This window comes from Mobula hypostoma, chromosome 9, assembly GCF_963921235.1.
Source record: "Mobula hypostoma chromosome 9, sMobHyp1.1, whole genome shotgun sequence".
Taxonomy (NCBI): Eukaryota; Metazoa; Chordata; class Chondrichthyes; order Myliobatiformes; family Myliobatidae; genus Mobula; species Mobula hypostoma.
This window is the reverse complement of record NC_086105.1, coordinates 136,842,396-136,861,792: the sequence shown is the minus strand read 5'-3', so window position 1 is coordinate 136,861,792 and position 19,397 is coordinate 136,842,396. Positions and strand designations below refer to the sequence as shown.

The window sequence follows — 19,397 nt, the reverse complement described above, 5'->3', positions numbered from 1 at the left end:
GTTACACATCCTCAGACAGATCTAATTCAACATCTAATTGAAGTTATAATTTAGGTATATTTTGTTGTTGATTTGACAATGCAGAAGACTCTAAAGGAATAGGAAGGCACAGGACCAGGAAATCTATTCTTGGTAATGTTGGTTGAGGGATCAGTGTTGGATGGGGCACAGTCCAATAATGCAGTGGGATATTTCATTTCCTCCTGAGGATTCTGGCATTCTAACTTCCCTTCTCTCCCAATGTCAAAACAGTGTCACTGCAGCAGTCTCTTTGCACCGCAGTTGCAGAAATTGGATATTTGTACTCAATTCCTTAAATGAAGTGCCAACCCACAGCTTCTGGTTATCAATATTGAAATACCTGAAACTGACTCATCATGCATTTGCATAATACACAACGCCGATTCTTTTCTGCAAATCTTTTCCAGGATTCTACGCTATATTAATTGCAAATAAATATTTTATTGCAATAGTGATATTGGACTCTTGGGCTGACAGTCTACCTCGCACTTTACCGTTTACCTGCATTGCACTTTTTCAGTAGCAGTTACACTTTATTCTGCATTGTTATTGTTTTACCTTATTCTAGCTCAATGCACTGTGCAATGAATTCATCTGTATAAAATAAATATGCAAGACAAGCTTTTCACTGTATCATGGTACATGTGAAATAATATACCAATACCAACATCTAAAAGCATTATTATCCACCTGTGACCAGTATAGGAAACTAAATAACTTAAGCTCTTAATCATTTGAGAATATTTAATGGTAACTATTTTATTGAGAGATATAGTGTGGAACAAACAACTCTGGTGCCACCCAGCAACCCATCTGTTTAATCCAAGCCTAATCACAGGGCAACTTACAATGAACAATTAACCTACTAACCAGTATGTCTTTGGACTGTGGGAAGAAACCCAAGCGGTCACGGGGACAATGGACAAACACCTCACTGATGGCTTTGGGGTTGAACTGTAATAGCGTTGTGCTAACTGACATGCTACAGTTACACCCCACTTGGTTAGATAAAGTGAGAATTTTATTTTCCAATCGGATATCTCTTGCTCCAGAGGCTGGTTTGGAGCCAGCCCTGGAGCAAGAGATATCCAGTTGGAAAATTGTGGGAATTGGGAGCTGAGCAGATGGCATTGATCTGTTGATCAAGGAAGCTGGGACGGTGAAAGGGATGCTCCCAGTTGTAAAGAATCGATGCTCAGAGCCCCTGGTTGTTTTTATACCTTGCCTTCAAAGAAGGGACGTCCATCAATTGTGACAGTCCACATTGCTAAAATAGAGAGCACACCATTTCTTTTTAATGCAGTTTATCTGATGATTACCTCCAAATTCATAGTTTTCCTCTGAGTTTAATAATTGTTTTAAAATGCCGTAAGTTGTGTTTCCACAAAATCACCAACTGAAGGTCAATAAGTACTTTTATCTTACCTTCAATAATTCCCCACTTGGTTTTCCTGCCTAATATCTTCTTCCCATTCACTTGATGTTCTTGGTCGGTACCCACAACTGCAAAAGGGATTTTCTCCTGTTGGAGGCAACCACAAACAATAATTCCTTGTACTTCTCCAGCAAGCCTCACAACTTCCCGAACTGCTTAACCATGAAATGTACCTTTTGAAGAAAAATCACTGTAATAAGTTGTCAATCATTCAAAACTACACTGATTTTAAAATCGTACTTAACGGTGGCAATGACTGAGGAAGAAATACTGAGCACGGCACCTTCTTCTCAAAACTATTGCCATGGGATCCACACATTTCATCTAAGGTAGTGTTTTTATACAGTGAGTGGCAGGTGCATGGAACAAGCTGACATGCTGGTGGTAGAGGTAGACACAGGGGGGGGGACATTTAAGAGATTCTTAAATAGGCAAATGGATGAAAGAAAATAGAGGGGCGATGAGGGAGGAAAAGTTTAGATAGATCTTGGAGTATGTTAATAAGTCAGCACAACATCGTGGGTCGAAGAGTCTGTACTGAGCTGTATTGTTCTATGTGCTAAGATGTTACTGTTCTGCTGTTCCCACTATTAACTGACTGAGTTAAAGCTTCAAAATCTATCTACTGAATGAGGCCATTGGGCCTGTTGAGCCTATGTTGGCTCTTTGCAGAACCAAGTTGCACAGCTCTGCTCCCTCGCTACTTCCCTCATGGTTGAAGGTCCATTGAAAACAGTGAAAAATGGAGCAACGTGAAGTCCTCAGAGGGTTACAACTCTGAAACTAGAACTAGACATCTTGGAAATAGGGTAAGTAAAGTTGGTGGTCATACACAAGGTTCTGCGAACGCTGGATACATATACAAAAAGCTGGGGAACTCAACAAGGCAGGAGCACTTACGGAGGGAAATAAACAGTTGACATTTCAGGACGAGAACCTTCACTGCTTTTCCCCACTTGCCCGTCTGAAACCCCTCCCCCTTCCCTTTCTTCCACGGTCCACCCTCCTTTCCTGTTAGGTTCCTTTTTCTTACCCCCTTTACCTCTTCCACCTATCCCCTCCCAAAATCGTATCCCCTCTGCCAGCCACCCACCTTCCCCCTCAGCTGTTCTCACCTCTCACTTGCCAGCTGGGTACTTCCCCCTTCCCAACCTTATTCTGTCTTCTAACCCCTTCCTTTCCAGTCCTGAAGAAGGGTCTCAGTTCGAAATGTTAACTGTTTCTTCACCTCCACAGATGCTGCCTGACCTGATGCATTCCTCCAGTATTTTTGTGTGTGTTGAAGATCCCACTAACTCTCATTTTTTTCATAGCATTTTCCCATCTGTAACTTCTGTTATTGTAATCAGACAAGTACTAAAGAGCTATTGTAAGTTTGGCTCGATGTAATACAACAAACTTGAGCAACAAATCCAATATTTTGTTTTGTCTATATTTCTTCAACTGTACTACTGGTTTATACTAAAGGCAAACTGGAAATAAGCCCATCAAATATGATAGACTTCGGAATTAAGGAGGTGAGGAACAAAGATATGCAAGAACGCTTTGAGTTATTGATTGCATTTATTATTAAGGACTATTCAGATGCATTAAGTATAGGCATTTCTCATTTCTAAAGTGAATTTGACTTTAATTTATCAAATGCCTTTATTGAAGCTGAATTGACCGTGGCACAGACTTGGCACTTTGCAGAATAATAATTTTATTAGCTGAGAAGCGATATGCAGGTATGGACAGTCTGTTTTTACTATCTATTGAATTCATCTCGGGAGAACTGAGGAATCTCCGCATTAATCATCATACATGACAGGGAACATTACTGGGATTTTTCAACACAGTTTCACCGCAAACTCACTACACAAACAGATACAAATCAATCTGACTGGCCTAGACTTTTATAGGTTTAGCTTACAGCTCCAGTCTTCCACATTTCCGTTTATGGCCACTATTAATTAGTCATTTGCAGGAAAATAAAGAAGTACTACAGAATTTATGAAAAAACTATGCTGTACATAAACAGAAGGCTGACAAACAACCACTGTACAAAGAAGACAAATGTTGTAAATTAAAAAAAATAACGCTGAGAACAGGAGTTGGGGTTCCTTGAAAGTGAGCCTGCAAGTTCAGTTTATTGCTGAGGTTACTGAAGTTACCTATGGTGATTCGGGAGCCTGATGTAACTGTTCCTGAACCTGGTGGTGTGGGGACCTAAGGCTCCTGTACCCCATGCCTGGCAGTAGTAGTGAGAAGAGAGCAAAGGGTGACTAGCTATGGCAAAGACAAATGAGTTTAAGTGCAACTGGAATCTTTACAACAGCTCAGTGGTTTATGGTTAGTCAGTGTCTGTCACTATATTTTACCATAAGTCAAGATAAAGATTGTGTGTGATCCATCAAGCTGATTAAAGTCATAGTATACACTGTTCAATGTCCTAGGCTTGCTATTGGGAACACCCTTTTTATTTCTGTTAACTGGTTATTTATTGAGATACAGAATGGAACAGGCCCTTTAAGCCATGCCAGTCAGCAACGCCCAATTTAACCCTAGTCTAATCATGGGACAATTTACAATCACCAACTAACCTGGCAACCGGTACATCTTTAGACAATGGGAAGAAACTAGAGAACCTGAAGGAAACACACAGGGTCACGGAGACAACGTACAAACTCCTTACAGATGACAGTGGGAATTGAACCTGGGTCGCTGGCACTGTAAAGCATTGTGCTAGTCACTATGCCACCGTGCTGCCCAACAGAATGGCATTGGTTTTGACTAACAGAACAGTGGTGCAATTAGTAATCTGCTGCATCACAGCTCAATCCTGACTTCTGTTGGTGCCTATGTGGAGCGTGCATATTCTTCCGTAGGGTATTCTGGTTTCCTCCTGCGTCGCTGGGGCAGACAGGCTTTTGGGTTAAATTGGCTACTGTAAATTGCCCAAATGGTAGAATATGAAGATAGTTGAAGGGAAAGTGTGGTGAATAAAAAGGGAGAAGTGTAAATTGGTGCTTGGTGGTTAGCATAGGCTTAGTGGGCCAAAGGGCCTTTCTGTGCTGTATAATCATACACACGAGGTTTGGCAAACATCGGAAATCCAGAGCAAAACACACAAAATGCTGGAGGAACTCAGCAACTATGAAGCAGAATGAACAGTTGATATTTTGGGCCCAGACCCTTTATCACCACTGGAAAAGGAGATCTTCCCCCTTCCTTTTCAGTGCTGAAGGGCCAGGCCCAAAACATCGACTGTATATTCCTCCCCACAGATACTTCTCCTGATGAAGGGTCTTAGGCCAAAATGTCAATTGTTTATTCCTCTCCATAGACGTTTCTTTACCTGTTAAGTTCCTCTTGCATTTTGTATGTGGTTCTGTGGTGTATGACCCTTTTGGGGAGTACAGAAATGCTGAGAAGGTCTTTAAGGACAGGTATTCAAACAGAAACCTTTTGATCTGACTGCTGGGTTTTCCTCCTTCTCATTTTGACCCTTGTCCCTTCAGCCCACCAAATCCATCCTGACCATTCAACAGCCAATTATACTAATCGTATATTTATTCTTTCATTTTCCTGTTCTCTCCGTGTTCTCATTCGCCACATTCAATCACTTGTTTACACACGAGGGGCAATCTATAATGGCCAATTAACCCACCAACCCATGCATGGGAGGCAATGGGAGCATATGAAGGAAACACACTTGGTCACAGGAAAACATTCATTAGGGTGCCATGGTAATGCAGCGGTTAGCGTAAAGCTATTACAGCTCAGGGGCATTGGAGTTCAGAGTTCAACTCTGACACTGTCTGTAAGAAGTTTATAGTCCTTCTTTTGAGCCCATGTGTTTCCTCCGGGTGCTCCAGTTTACTCCCACACTTCCAAGATGCCGTGGTTAGTAGCAATTTGGCCATCGTAACTTATCTTGTGATGAGGCTGAGGTTAAATAGGTGGGTTGCCAGGTGGAATGGCTCGCTGGGCTGAGAGAGCCTGGTCCACACTGTATCTCTCAATAAAGTCAAATAAATAAACACACATCCCACACCGAGAGCACTGGAGATGAGAATGGAACCCAGGTCTCTAGCATCGTGAGGCATGGTTGTGAAACACAGGAACCATAACAATCCATTTACAGCATAGTCAGGCAGTTTCCACAAGTAGGCATGAGATAATGACCAAATTTAGTGATGTTGATTTGAATGATCAAATTTATCAGTACATTGAGTACCACAAGACCTTTTCACGATAGCAGTAAAGGCCCCAGTTTAATTTCCCATATGTAAATAAATTTTAAATGCTTGGCTCTTTATCTTGAAACCATATCTCCTCATTTGGGATTTTCCTACTTGTGAAAACATCTTGACCTCTACTCCGTAGGGTCACTATAGGATCCTGTATGCATCATTCTTCCAACCTCCGAAGAATATAGACCTAGTCTCTCCACTGGAAAAATAGTTCATCCCAGAAATTAGCCTGTTGAATCTCCTCTGGAATGCCTCCAATGCTCCTATATCCTTTCTTGGTTAACGGGGTCAAAGTAGTACAGCCTCACCAACACCATGTACAGTTAAAACATAGAACACAATAGCATAGTAGAGGCTCTTCATCCCCTGATGTTGTGCAATTTTTTAATCCACTTTAAGCTCCTGGCTGACAGGGTGGAGATATGTCTCCTACCAAAGGAGGTATAAGGCGCTTCTTCCCACCGCTGGCCTGCAGGTCACCCTTGGACAAGGTGTAGCACTTGCTCAGCCCCACCCCCCCTCCCCGATCAGAGTCACGTGAAGCCATGGGAGCAGGTGGTGGATGGTCGTACGAGCCGCCGGTGTAAATCACAAGTCCTGGTCATGCGACCACTGACACCAGGCAGGCAATCTCTGAAGAGTACTGAGAATGGCTGGGGTCACTCTTCTTGTAAAGTCGCCGCCCAGAAGAAGGCAAGGGCAAACCACTTCTGTAGAAAATTTGCCAAGAACAATCATGGTATTGGATAGAGAAAAGAATAAGAGCTTATTACAGATTAAAGACAGATGGAAGAACACAGCACATAATGATGATGGCTCTTGGAACAATTTAACCCTTCCTTCTTACATAGCCCTCCATTTTTTTTTTATCATTCATGTGCCTATCTCATTGTAACAAAACCTTCCTATTTCTAAACCCCAATCCCTTTGCAGTGAAGATCAACATGCCATTTGTCTTCTTAACTACTGGCTACAGCCAGATGATGAATTTATGTGAATAATGCACAAGAAATCCACATCCCTCTGTATTTGTCTTGCAGCTAATAAACTGACTTTTGATTCTTCTTAATAAAAAGCACTGTACCACATTAACCTCCACTTCCCAGGTTTCTGCCCCTCACTCACTCTATCTACATCCCCTTGCAATTAGAATATCCTCATTTATGATTACAGAAACAACCATAGTGACTTTAGACAAATAAGGAGGATTAGTACAATGGGGGTGTTGTGAAATGTATTAAGTTTCCTTACAATATCAGTTTGACTGAGATAAAAGAAAAATGGAGACTATAAGACCTTAAGATATACTGTAGGAACAGAATTAGGCCGTTGCGATCATCGTCTACTCCGCCATTCCATCATGGCTGATTTATTTTCCCTCATAGCCTCATTCTCCTGCCTTCTCCCCATAACCTTTGACACCCTTACTAATCAAGAATCTATCAACTTCTGCTTTAAATATATTCAATGAATTTGGCCGTCACAGCCATCTGTGACAATGAATTCCACAGAGTCACCACCCTCTGGCTAAAGAAATTCCTCCTTATTTCTGTTCTAATCAATCCTTTCAATCTGTGGGTGTGCCCTCTGGTCCTAGACTCTCCCACTTCTGAAAACATTCTCCCCATGTCCACTCTATCGAGGCCTTTCGATATATGGCAAGTTTCATTGAGGTCCTCCCTCATTTTTCTAAACTCCAGCAAGTACAGGCCCAGAGCCATCAAACCAAGGTAACATCCAAAAGAGCCTGGAACAGAAGCGGAATGATTTGGAACTGCAATGAATTGAACAACGCATTCGTAATGAAGATCCATCGTGCATACTTACTCTAACTGTGTCATTTAGTAATTTGTCCTCAGAATCTTCATCAAACTCTGTCTGGGGGTAAACACTAATGGAATAATTTCTCAGGTCTTGTCGAATCTGAAAATGAATGAAGATCACCGAGGTTAAAGCCTGTAGCTACCAGAAGTGTAATAGAGCTGTTTTCTAGATATTCAGTGCCAGGGGTGGTTGCCCTGGGAAGGGGAAGGCGGCTATTGCCACTGACAAGCCCGCCCCACCTCCTGGTCCATCCATTCCCTTGGACAAAGCACTAAGGACGAACGATACAAGACGTGGGCATCCAAATTACAAACTGTAATCATTGTTAGTGCAAAACTGAGCCACCTGCCAGAGCATAGTGCAGGGAAGAGTATGGTCATGATTTTGATAGAAGGAATAAAAGTGTAGACTATTTTCTAAATGGGGAGCAAATTCAGAAATTGGAGGTGCAAAGGGACTGGGGAATCCTAGGGCAGGATTCCCTAAAGGTTAACTTGCAGGTTGAGTCAGTAGTAAGGAGTTGAATGCAATGTTAGCACTCATTTCAAGTGGACAAGAATATAAACGCAAGGATGTAACGCTGAGACTTTATAAGACATCGATCAGACCACATTCGTGAGCTGGGAGAAATGGGAGGCTGTTCTGTTGGAAAGGCTTTGGGCCAGGTTACTGCAAGTGTCTGAGTGAATTGAATAACACGACTGCCAATAACCAAACAGTGGGAATAGAGACAGAATGGATCTGGTGAGGGGTAACTTAAAAAGTTACAGGGAAACACAGAGCCAGTTTGGTAGTGATAACAGGAATCTTTTTGGAAAGACCACAGGAAACAGAGATAGCTCAAAGTAAAACAATTACAGATTGCAGAATAAAGGATAGAGCGGATGTTTCCTTCGGTGGGGGAGTCTCGGACCAGAGGGCAAAGCCTCAGAATAGAGGGACGTCCATTTAGAACAGAGATGAGGAAAAATTTATTGAGCCAGAGGGTAGTGAATCTGTGGAATTCTTTGCGGCAAATGGCTGTGCAGGCCAAGTCATTGGGTAAATTTTAAGGTGGATCTTAATAGGTTCTTGATTAATCAGGGTGTCAAAGGTTACAGGGAGAAGGTAGGAGGACAGGGTTGAGAGGGATAATAAATCATCCATAATAGAGCGGTGCAGCAGATCGTGTGCTGAATGGCCTAATTTGCTTCTAGGTCTAAAGTGTTACAGCTGCAGAGAAAATACAGAGTAAGTAGATAATAAAGTGTAAGTTCATAACGAGGTACACAGTGAGGTCAGGACTACACCCTACCATACTAGGGAACCATACGTTAGGCATAACATGGGATAGAAGCTATCCTTGAGTCTGGACAACTAAATCAATTTATAATCAATAAAGGGAATTGGGACTAGCTGGTTGATCACTGGTTAGCATGGACTGTTTGGGCCAAAGGGCCTACATCCCTGCTGTATTTTTCTCTATGTTCTATGACCAAATTGATGGTTCTTTTTCAGAAGGCACACAGATTCCCCAACTAAAGGCACAAAAGATATAAAAAAGGTAGAATCTAACAGACATTACTAGCTGTGACCACATGGAATTCAATATTCCAGGACACTTGGTTTAAGGAAGTGACAGACACAGTGGAAAAGAAGGAGGAACTGGCCCCGGTAACAATGAATAGGCTAGCAGAGGAGAGAGAAAGAATTTGAGTTTGGAAAATAATGGCAAGAATTAGCTTTGGTGGAGCTAAGAAAGGGAAAGGAACAGAGAACATGGCTGGGAGTTGTCTATAGGTCCTCAAACAGGAATGACAGTGCATGGCATAGAATAAATCAGGAAATTTGAGGCACAAAAAACATGGGACAATACAATAATCATAGGGGATTTGTGGACTCCAGCTGAAGTTGTACACCAAGCAAAACTAATTAGCACAAGAGTGTGAATGTTGATTTGATAGCAGTTGTAAGAAATGACTTTCTAAATTGGTAAACTGAGGAAACAGCCTATTGTGCAATGTAGAAAGGTTAATTAATAACCTTGAAAATGATATACAGGTACATGTAGCACAGTTGGGGAGAGGATGCAGTGTGAGACAGTTCTTCCCTGTGGGAGACCCTCTTGCTCCCTTGGCCAAAGATGCATGGGTGTGGAATAGATGATGTCCCACTCAGTTCCTAAGGAAGCCAATCTGCTGTGGTGAGACCTCAAACTTTTCCATTCCACTCAATGTTCCAGTTAGATGATCCTCCCAACTCCCACTAACCGGTGATCTTCCTCTGATACCACCGACGTTCTACTGGGGTAGCAGATCATACATAACTTTTCCATCAACAACGAGTCAAGGACTGTAGTCCCGCTGTTGGCCTCCTTAATAGCATCCGTCCAGGGATGGTGCCACTTTGTTGATGCAGGTTAAATTCTAGGCTACTCTACCCGGTCCTCCCATCCATTGTGCTGATAGAGAAAACCCTTGTGACTGAGTCACCAATAATCACTTCTTGGGCCCACTCTATCAGAACTCAGTGGAACCCCCTGGGATCGGGACTGGTGCCAACACTAACGTAGAGGTCATATGCACGAAAAAGGGTCATCTGCAGCAAAGACATCTGAAAAGTCAAAGTGCCAGGAAGGGAAAGAAAATAACAAAGCTTGCCTCATTTTATGAGAAGCATCTTCTGTTTCTAATAAGAGAAAGCATCTCAAGGGGGGGAGGGGGAAGGAAAACTGTAACTTCATCAAAAAATGCTCCTCAGCTCTGGGTGGAATGAATGCGGACCAGATTTTAACTTGGCAACAGAAACAAGTATTTCCTAAGGCAGCATATGATTGCATGTAACACACATACGAGTTTCATCCCAGTTAGTGCTACACAGTCGAGCCAGTAAGTTGTCTCTGAAAACTGACTCACATGAAGTCGGTAACCTGAATTGTGGAGAGACAGCACATCCATACAAAGCATTTAGTGCTATTCAGGAGTTTTAAATTGAAAACATTAATTAAAAACATGAGGTTTTGGGGTTTGTCTCAATTATAACAAGGTAATTCATTAATTGTCCATAAAAATTTACTGTCAACTAAGTAACTCCAGTTGATTTGCTTTGTAAAGTGTTGGTGCACTGTTAGAATGTATAGTGTTATTGCAGTCACTATTGCAATGTATGCTGTATGTTAGGATGTTTTCTAGTGTATATAGCAAATAGTAATTTGAACAGCAGCCAGTCTTCAGACTTGAACATGGATTGTAGGTTGAATTTAAAATGCAGCTCTGAACAATAATATTCCTGGAGCTTCAGACTGGAGTTGATTGCAAACCAGACAATGTTGATTAACATTCATTTTGGGTGTCTGGAGCGCAGGTGCGATGAAGGTGTTTGAAAACTACACGTAATTCAAAGGAAGCACTGTAGATACATTGTAACTGTAGAGTTGTCCTGCTGTTACCTTTGGTCTTTAGCATATAAGGGAGGGGAACGTCATATAAAACATCATGTAATATTGGGCAGAAAGGGCCTTTTCTTCCAACAGTGTCTCAAATGATGATGCCCATTGTTCGTTTTTGTTGAATAAACACTTTTATATCCACCAGCTTCAGTTTCTCTCTGGTGACTTTGTTCATGTCACAACAGTGTAGTCACTGTTGAAATGTATAGTGTTGCAGTGTATTTGTTGTTGTATTCACCGTTGTAAATACATACCCTCTGTTTAAAATCTCGTCTTTCATCTAAAGTAAGCGTATCAGCCTTTGCGATAACAGGGACTATATTCACTATTTTGGCTAGACGGTTCATAAACTCTATATCCAATGGACGTAACCTGCAAAAACAGACAGAATAATCCATGATTGACCTCAGAATGAGTTGGCAGTTTCAGTTCTAATATCAAGCTCTCTTTAATACACACATAAAGTTACTACTACCCCTCTTTACCTTCAGTATGTGTAGCCACTACTTCCATTGATATGTATTCTCTAATACAGTACATTTCACAGGAGCAATTGAACCAAATAATTCACCACCATGCACATAGAGAGACGTTCATTGTGAACTATACTGCTTTTGTCGTATCCGCAGATCCAGAGTTGTTTAGGGACCAGATACCTGTGATTCAGGGTTTGTGAGTCAGAGTTTTCCAGTTTAAGCAATGTCAGTGTAGTTAGAGTGTCTCTGGGTCATTGCATTTTTATTTATTCAGTTCCAGGTGGAGGCCTGGTATCTAGGTTAAGGCCACTGATGTCCCTTGCAGAAAGACATCAACCAAACTCCCAGCAGCTTCTCCCAAGCAGCATGCTCACCCCGCCACACTGCCTGGTGGCCTCTTCAATTGGCCATGGGCAGCAGTGTGTTACCAGAAACCTCAGGCAAAAAAATCTCATGGATCACCAAGGTCACCTGTGCAACCTCAAAGTGAAAACAGCCCACATTCAGACTTCAACCACACAGGAAAGACTGACGTACAACAGAACACACAAGGCAGTGCTTAAGGAAAAGGACTCTGATGTTTATCTCTACTGAAGATCTTCATGATTTTCTAGGTTTGTATTATTTACCCTTGCTGTTGTAACTGGTTTTGAATGGATTAACACAGTATACATGCATCCCCAGATAACACTCTTTATTTTCAAGATTCAAAGATTCAAAGTACATTTATTATCAAAGAATGCATAAATGGTAAAACCTTGAGATTTGCTTGCTTATTGGTAGCCACAAAGCAAGGAACCTGAAAGAACCCAATTGAAGCAAAAGAAAAAGACCAACACCCAATATGCAAGAGAAAGGGGAAAAAAACATAAATCATGCAAGCAATTGAAGTGAACAACATTCTGAACCAAATTGAGCCCTCAGATCCAAACCCCAGAGCAGCTCAAAGTAGGCCCAAAGCCTCACTTATCAGTTCATCATATTAGTCGGTATGGCGCACAGCTACCGGGGTGGTCGACAGAGATAAACGACACTGGTGTGGCAGCTGCTGGCATTTAATGTACCTCATAGAAATGTTGTTAATGGACTGGGTGAGCACCTTGGCAGCTCGTTGATGAGAAAAAAAACCACATTGTTTTAGCATCCTCTGTGATCTTTGGAATGTTGCTGAGTACCCTAAAAACCAGTTCAGAAACTGTCTAGTCAGGTTCCTCGGTTTCTGCAGACCCCTCAAAGATATAAAGGCTTCCTGTTTCTTTGGGGGAGCATTGAGCAAAATTGATAAATTGCACCTATGACCCTAATTCATGGCAGCAGTGGAGGAAACATATAGGGTGCAATTTGTGAGGTCATTAAGTGTGTGACAGGTGCCAGAGAAAGGACAAATGTAGACATGAATCTTGCATGGGAGAGCCCAGGCCAACTTCCTGAAGAGGAACATTTCACTCAGAAGTGATTAGTAGTACAATCTCCTCAAGATAAAACAGCTTTTATGTGCATTTCGCACAGGAAAAGCTTGCCTAAATTCCCAATTATAAGTTGATAATATTTTATATAAAATTTTACCAGATTTATTTCCCGGATTTTAAACATGCTCATTTCCAGACTAATTACACCAACAGTAAGGTGAAAGACATCTTATGGAGAAATTTGTTGCTAATTTTGCGTGTCTGTGTTCTACGAACCCAGTTTTGGAGGACTGGAAGCAACAAGACTTTCCAACACCACTAATAATTTCCATGTCAACTCCTGCTCAACAGCAAATTTCTTTATCCTCACCAAACTGTTCCAGGTTTGACCATTACATTCAAAATTGAGACCATTTGGAAAACATTCTCAGAAGAGATTAGAGTAGGTAGCTTCAGACTGACACCATCTTTTAGTCTCCAACATATGCATGATGGCAAATAGTAACTTTTCAATTTGTCCTGTTTGCAGATCCTAAACAAGGAATAGGTTAAATCATTTTAGCTGGGAAATACTCCAATTTGATGCAGGTCAGATTTCAATCACTGTAGTTTCATTGTTCAAATTTACAGTATGGTACGACAACACGTTAGTGTAGTCATTAGCACAATGGCCCTCAGGGTCCTATTGCCACCTCTGTAAGGAATTTGTACGTTTTCCCCGTGACCATGTGGGTTTTCTCTGGGTGCTTTGGCTTCCTCCCACATTCCAAAAACGTACAAGTTAGGATTAGTAAATTGTGGGCAGGCTATGTTGCTGCCAGAAGCACGGTGACACATGCGGGTTACCCCCAGCACAAAATCCTTGCTGATTCGATTTGACACAAACAGCACATTTCACTGCATGTTTCAATATTTTGATGTACGTGGGACAAATAAAGCTGATCTTTAAAATCTATTAAGGCAACAATCTTGGAAATTGGTATCAATCGGAGTGAAGAACTTTTTCTAAGGTGCAGCAGGATGTTCTCGGGTAAAATATCTAGTGACTCATGTTTCACTCCGAAGTCTAGATATTAGTTTGGGGTTAATACACTCAGTTCTAAATCTGCACTGACTGCTCTGCCTTCACGCAGACTTTGGATGGAGAACAGACAGGCAGGCCACATTAAATTAATGCTACCAGGGAAGGGGAGCAATGTTGCACCCTGAGTGTCCTACCTTTCATCAGTTCTGCACTGATGGTGGCTGACAGCTGCAGGTGGAAACACTAGCCTGGAGTGGTGCTTGAAGGTATGTGATTCCACTTTATATGTCAGTTTCCAAACGCAAGAAATGGTCGGCTTGCATTTCTCTAGCACCTTCCCTGTCCTTTTTTAGGATGCCCCAGATTTGCTCAATACTCCCCCAAAGAATCAGGAAGCCATTATACCTTCGAGGGGTCTGCATTTAGATGGCACCTCCAGAAGATATTCAGAAGATAGGTGGTTTCAGGATATTCCAAAGTTGGGTGTTTCAATGTTATACCACAGAAGTTAGCCAGTTGACTCACTGAGATTCTTCTGCTCTTTTTATAGGATCTACCCTGCATAGGGTGAAGCTGGGTGTAGTGTATTGAATTGTGACACTCACTGTGCTTGTCTGCCTTGGTGTTGATGTCATGCTGACTTTCCAGCAGGGGAAACCAGAATGAAAGAATAAAGACCAGCCACATATGGATGACCAGGGTATGACACAATATAGTCCAAAAGCACTACAGCACAGAAACAAGGACCTTTGGTCCATCTAGTCCATGCTTAACTGTTATTCTGCCTAGTTCCATCAAACTGCACCTAGACGGTAGCCTTCTCTACCTCTCCATCCATGTACTTATCCAAACTTCTCTTAAATGTTGAAAGCAAACCCACATCTTGAACCAAAGGAGATAATTTCACTCAACTTCTTCTGGCCCATCATTGAAATGTTCCCATAACCAAAGGACTCTTCATCTCATGTTTTCAATACTTATTGCTTATGCTTTTATTAATATCATTTTTTCTATTTGTATTTGTCTTCTGTACTCTAATAAGGCAGTCTTTCACCGATTCTGTTATGGTTAGAAGAGGAAGAAAGCCCTTAACTCCATTAGTGGAGTCATCGGGACGCTGTCAAGACGGCGTTTTTTAGCAGGCTTTCTTATTTTTACGAGGCCGAGTTGCTAGCTCGACGCTCAACCCAGCACAGATGGAAAGCGTGCAAGGGAGCCGGCTGGATTTGAACTCGGGAGCCTTTGCTCCAAAGTCCAGCGCTGATGCCACTACGCCATCAGCCAGCCTATTATGGTTATTATTCTATATTTATTGAGAATGCCCACAGGAAAATAAACCTCGGGATTGTATATGGTGACATATATGTACTTCGAGCTTTATACTTTGAACTTTGAACACATCCATCACTTTCTCTGTACTCTTTCAATTTTATTATTATATTGAAGGCTTTTTTAATGAGAAATTCTAAATAAGTTGACTGAGATGACTATGGATGTGTATTGACTGGCTGCATTACAGCCTGGTATGGAAACACCAATGCCCTTGAACAGAAAATCCTACAAAAAGTAGTGGATATGGCTCAGACCATCATGGCTATTAAGCATATGTACACGGACTGCTGTTGCAGGAAAGCAGCATCCATTATCACCATCGATGACGTGCTCTCTTCCTTCTGCTGCCATCAGAAGGAAGGTTAAGGAGCCTCGAAACCCATGCTACAAGGCTCAGGAGCAGCTACTACCCCTCAACCGTCAGACTCTTGAACCAGAAGGAATAACTTCATTCATCTTCGCTTGCCCCTTCGCTGGACTGTTCTCCCAACCTATGGACTCACTTCTAACAACTCTTCATCTCAATTTCTCGATACTCATTGTTTATTTATTTATTTTAAAAATTATTATTAATACTATTATTATTCTTTTGTGTTTGAACAGTTTGTTGTCTTTTGCACATTGGTTGCTTATCCGTCCTATTGGTTGCGGCCTTTCATTGATTCTGTTATGTTTCTTGGATTCACTATGTCTGCTCACAAGAAGATGAATCTCGCGTTTGCATATGGTGACATATAGGTACTTTGATAATAAATTTACTTTGAACTTTGAGTTTCTCACGGTGGACGATCAAATAATATGGATGCAAACGTGGTCAGTTATCAATCTGCTGGCCCTGCATTAGCCTTGTGTGGTTAATAGACAGGATGCAAAATGCTTGTTCTTGGCTTTGAATGCTAACATCTATGAGAAGCTCTTGAAGAATATTTACAGATTGTTCAGAAGTCTGCAGTTGTGATTATAGTTACCTTTCTAATCAGTTATAAAAAAATTCAGCACGACTTGAAAAATCAAACAACCTCAGTTGACATGAAACCAATTTTCTAAGTGTTTCTCTTCACACTTTCTTTATTTTCTACTTATACCTGGGGTATCATCTCTTAATCTGAATAATGTGAGTCAGCCCCATCCCTTAGTCATTGTTCTGCAATTTGACTGCAAAGAGTAACCGGCATCCCAATTAGATCAAAAAGCCCATGGATATTCACCGGGATTGCTGTTCCTAGTTTAACTGTGATGCTTAATGAGTCCTGATGAAGGGTGTTGACCTGAAACGTTGACTATTTCTTCCCCTCCATAGATGCTGGCTGACATGTGGAGTTCCTCCAGCATTTTGTGCGTGTTGCTCAGAATTTCCAGCATCTGCAGAATTTCTTGTGTTTACGTCAAGCTGAATGCTGAGTTTGAAACATTGAACAGTACGGCACAGGAAACAGCCCTCTCAGCCCACAATGTCTGCACTGAACACGATACTAAATTAAATTAAATCTCTTCTGCCTGTAAGTTTGACAAGTTAATTTCTTAAAAGTTTTTTTTAGTATATAACCGCATTGTTCAACCCAGGAATGGTGAAAATATAAGTAGAGAGCTTCCAAACCCCTGAACTGGCCTGACTCTTGGATGTGGAACCTACATTGGACCAAGGTAAAGGAGGAAGGCCCCAAGAGTTCCAAGTTGTTTCCCTGGGGTGGAGCGTGTAGGCCACCCACCTACCTCCACCCTCACCTGGTCTCACCTATCACCTGCCCGCTTGTATTCTTTCTTCCCCACCCCCCATCTTCTTACTTTGGCTCCTGCCCACTTCCTTTCCAGTCCTGATGAAAGACCTCGGCTCGAAACGTTGACTGTTCATGTCCCTCTACAGATGCTGACTGACCTGCCGAGTTCCTCCAGCATTTTGTGTGTGTTGCTAATTTTAAAAACATCTTTGATATAACTAGACAATCTGTCCTTGGTTATATTCTGTTACCTTGTCACAGATGATGAAAGCAGACTTGCAATTTTTGGGAATATTGCTGAAGGGACTTTCATCTTTGTGTAGCAGAAAAATTAACTTTGGAAGTCTGCGGTCAAGCTTATTGGAAAATAGACTCAATTGTTCAGTAGAGTTGGAATATTCAGGGAATGGGATTCTCAATCTATTTTGTTATGGTTCCCTATTCCCCCTCAACCAAAGCTTCAGAGACAGGCTTAGACAACAAAGGTTCTACTTGGGTAGTGAGTGTGGGCAGAGTGAATATGTTTAAGGGAATTCTTCTGGACACACAAGTTCCAGTCACTTTCTTCTGCAGCTCCCCAACTACTTCAGATGGGAGCTCGAGTAGAGCTAGGGGAATGAGAGGGAGAGGAGGAAGGCAATTGTTCCACCTGATCGCAGCCTTTTCCCAGTTAAAACCCTCCTGCCAGCCATCAGTAGGGCATACGGTATGGTATATCATTTGTAGGATAATTTCCACCTTAGTATCCTACTCACAGGATAACACACAGGTTTGTTGGCAATACCCTATTGAAGATATACTACTTTACACTAATCCAGTCACACTTCAGATTCTGACTCAGAATTATTAATCGCATGTACTTCAAAACATACAGTGGAATATGTTGTTTGCGTTAACAACCAACATGACTTAGGGGTGTGCTGGAGTCAGCTTGCAAGTGTCACTACAAATCCTGTCATCAACATGGCATGCCCACAATGCTTGGTAGAACAACGCAGAACACAGCAAGGGACAGAACAACAGCAGCAAAACATCAACACGAGGAAATCTGCAGATGCTGGAAATTAAAGCAACACACTCAAAAAATGCTGGTGAACACGGCAGGCCAGGGAGCATCTATAGGAAGAGGTACAGTCAATGTTTCGGGCTGAGACCCTTCATCAGGACCCTTCCTGACGAAGGGTCTCGGCCTGAAACGTTGACTGTACCTCTTCCTATAGATGCTGCCTAGCCTGCTGCGTTCACCAGCATTTTTTGTGTGTGTTGCAGCAAAACACGCCCCCTTTCCTCCCTCCCATCCAGCTTCCATCTTCAACAGTCTTCCAGCCTCCGTTCTCCAGGCTTTGGCATTCGGCCGATTCCTGTCCATTTCTTGAAAACATTTGAAATCTGCAAGTTTTTCAGGGACTGTTATTATACGTGGCTTTACTGTGAAAATGAATAGAAAGTAATGAAAAATAAACCATTTTTTGGGCCTGATCAGCACTCTGCAATCCTTTCACAGTGGGATAAGTTTGGGCAGTGAGAAATCCATCAATTGCATTGGGATTGCTTACGATTGCCAATTACATGCCAGCACTGAAGTGTAATTTCACACATTGCATTTAATAATAAGGACGCGACAAAAACCAATTAGTGAGTGAACGAAATTATTATTTAAAGATCCATCAGAGTTCTTTTACAGTAGTTACACATGACCACATTTCCTCTGGTATTCCGAGATTAATAATCAGTTGATATCAACCAGCAATAAATAGGTTGATTCTAATTGTTCGCCGATATCGAACCAACTTAATTTAAAACTTCTTGCAAATGTGACATAAATGGATTAGCCACTCATTATACACTCTCCCTTCCGTGTGTTAATCTATCCCCTTAAATAATAACAAGCTTGTTCAATTTGACCAAATTGTGCTAAATTAAATGACAGAAATTTAACATGATATTATTAACTGTTACTGAAGATTAGTAATACACCACTATATTTTCCACTACTGTTGAGGAATGCATTCAGTGGATTAAGGACCCCAGAGGTTACACAGATAGACATTCTTCAGCAAATGGGTCACAGTTCAGCATTCAGCAAGGCTATGGACATCATTGCCCTGACATCCTTTTGCCTCTAGCTATCCTGACTGATAACAACATGGGTTCAACAAGGTTCAATCCCTTTTCAAATTGCCATTCTCAGGTCACTGACGCATTGAAGGCTATTAGGGTTTTCATGTTAAAGGGCACAAGATGAAGGCAGATAAGGTCCTTGGAGGACAACAAGAATCCTACTCTTCCCTGCCTAATCACACACTGAAATTAAATAAGAAAATCACAGGGTAAGTGACAGCTTTCATTAGAAATGCTTGAGATGTTTTGCTTTGCAGGGTTTCAAGTGCTAAAGACTATTTTGCAGTCATTGCACACAGCCTATCTTGCAATCTTCCACTCCTCTGCTCAGCAAGCGTTACCGCACGTTTCCAATCTGAGCGTCTTTGGAGCTTC

At 41.7% G+C, this 19,397-nt stretch overlaps 1 protein-coding gene across 4 annotated transcripts in view; it reads right to left on the bottom strand.

Moving 5' to 3' along the window:
* Positions 1-19,397, bottom strand: part of LOC134352092 (septin-9-like) — a 585,694-nt gene that overhangs the window by 32,264 nt on the left and 534,033 nt on the right. For all 4 annotated transcript variants that reach the window (XM_063059263.1, XM_063059262.1, XM_063059265.1 and 1 more), the window contains 3 exons: positions 11,197-11,314; positions 7,519-7,614; positions 1,447-1,543 (listed from right to left, as the gene is read on the bottom strand). In XM_063059263.1, the coding sequence (XP_062915333.1) occupies positions 1,447-1,543; positions 7,519-7,614; positions 11,197-11,314 (311 nt within the window). The remainder of the gene's footprint in view (positions 1-1,446; positions 1,544-7,518; positions 7,615-11,196; positions 11,315-19,397) is intronic.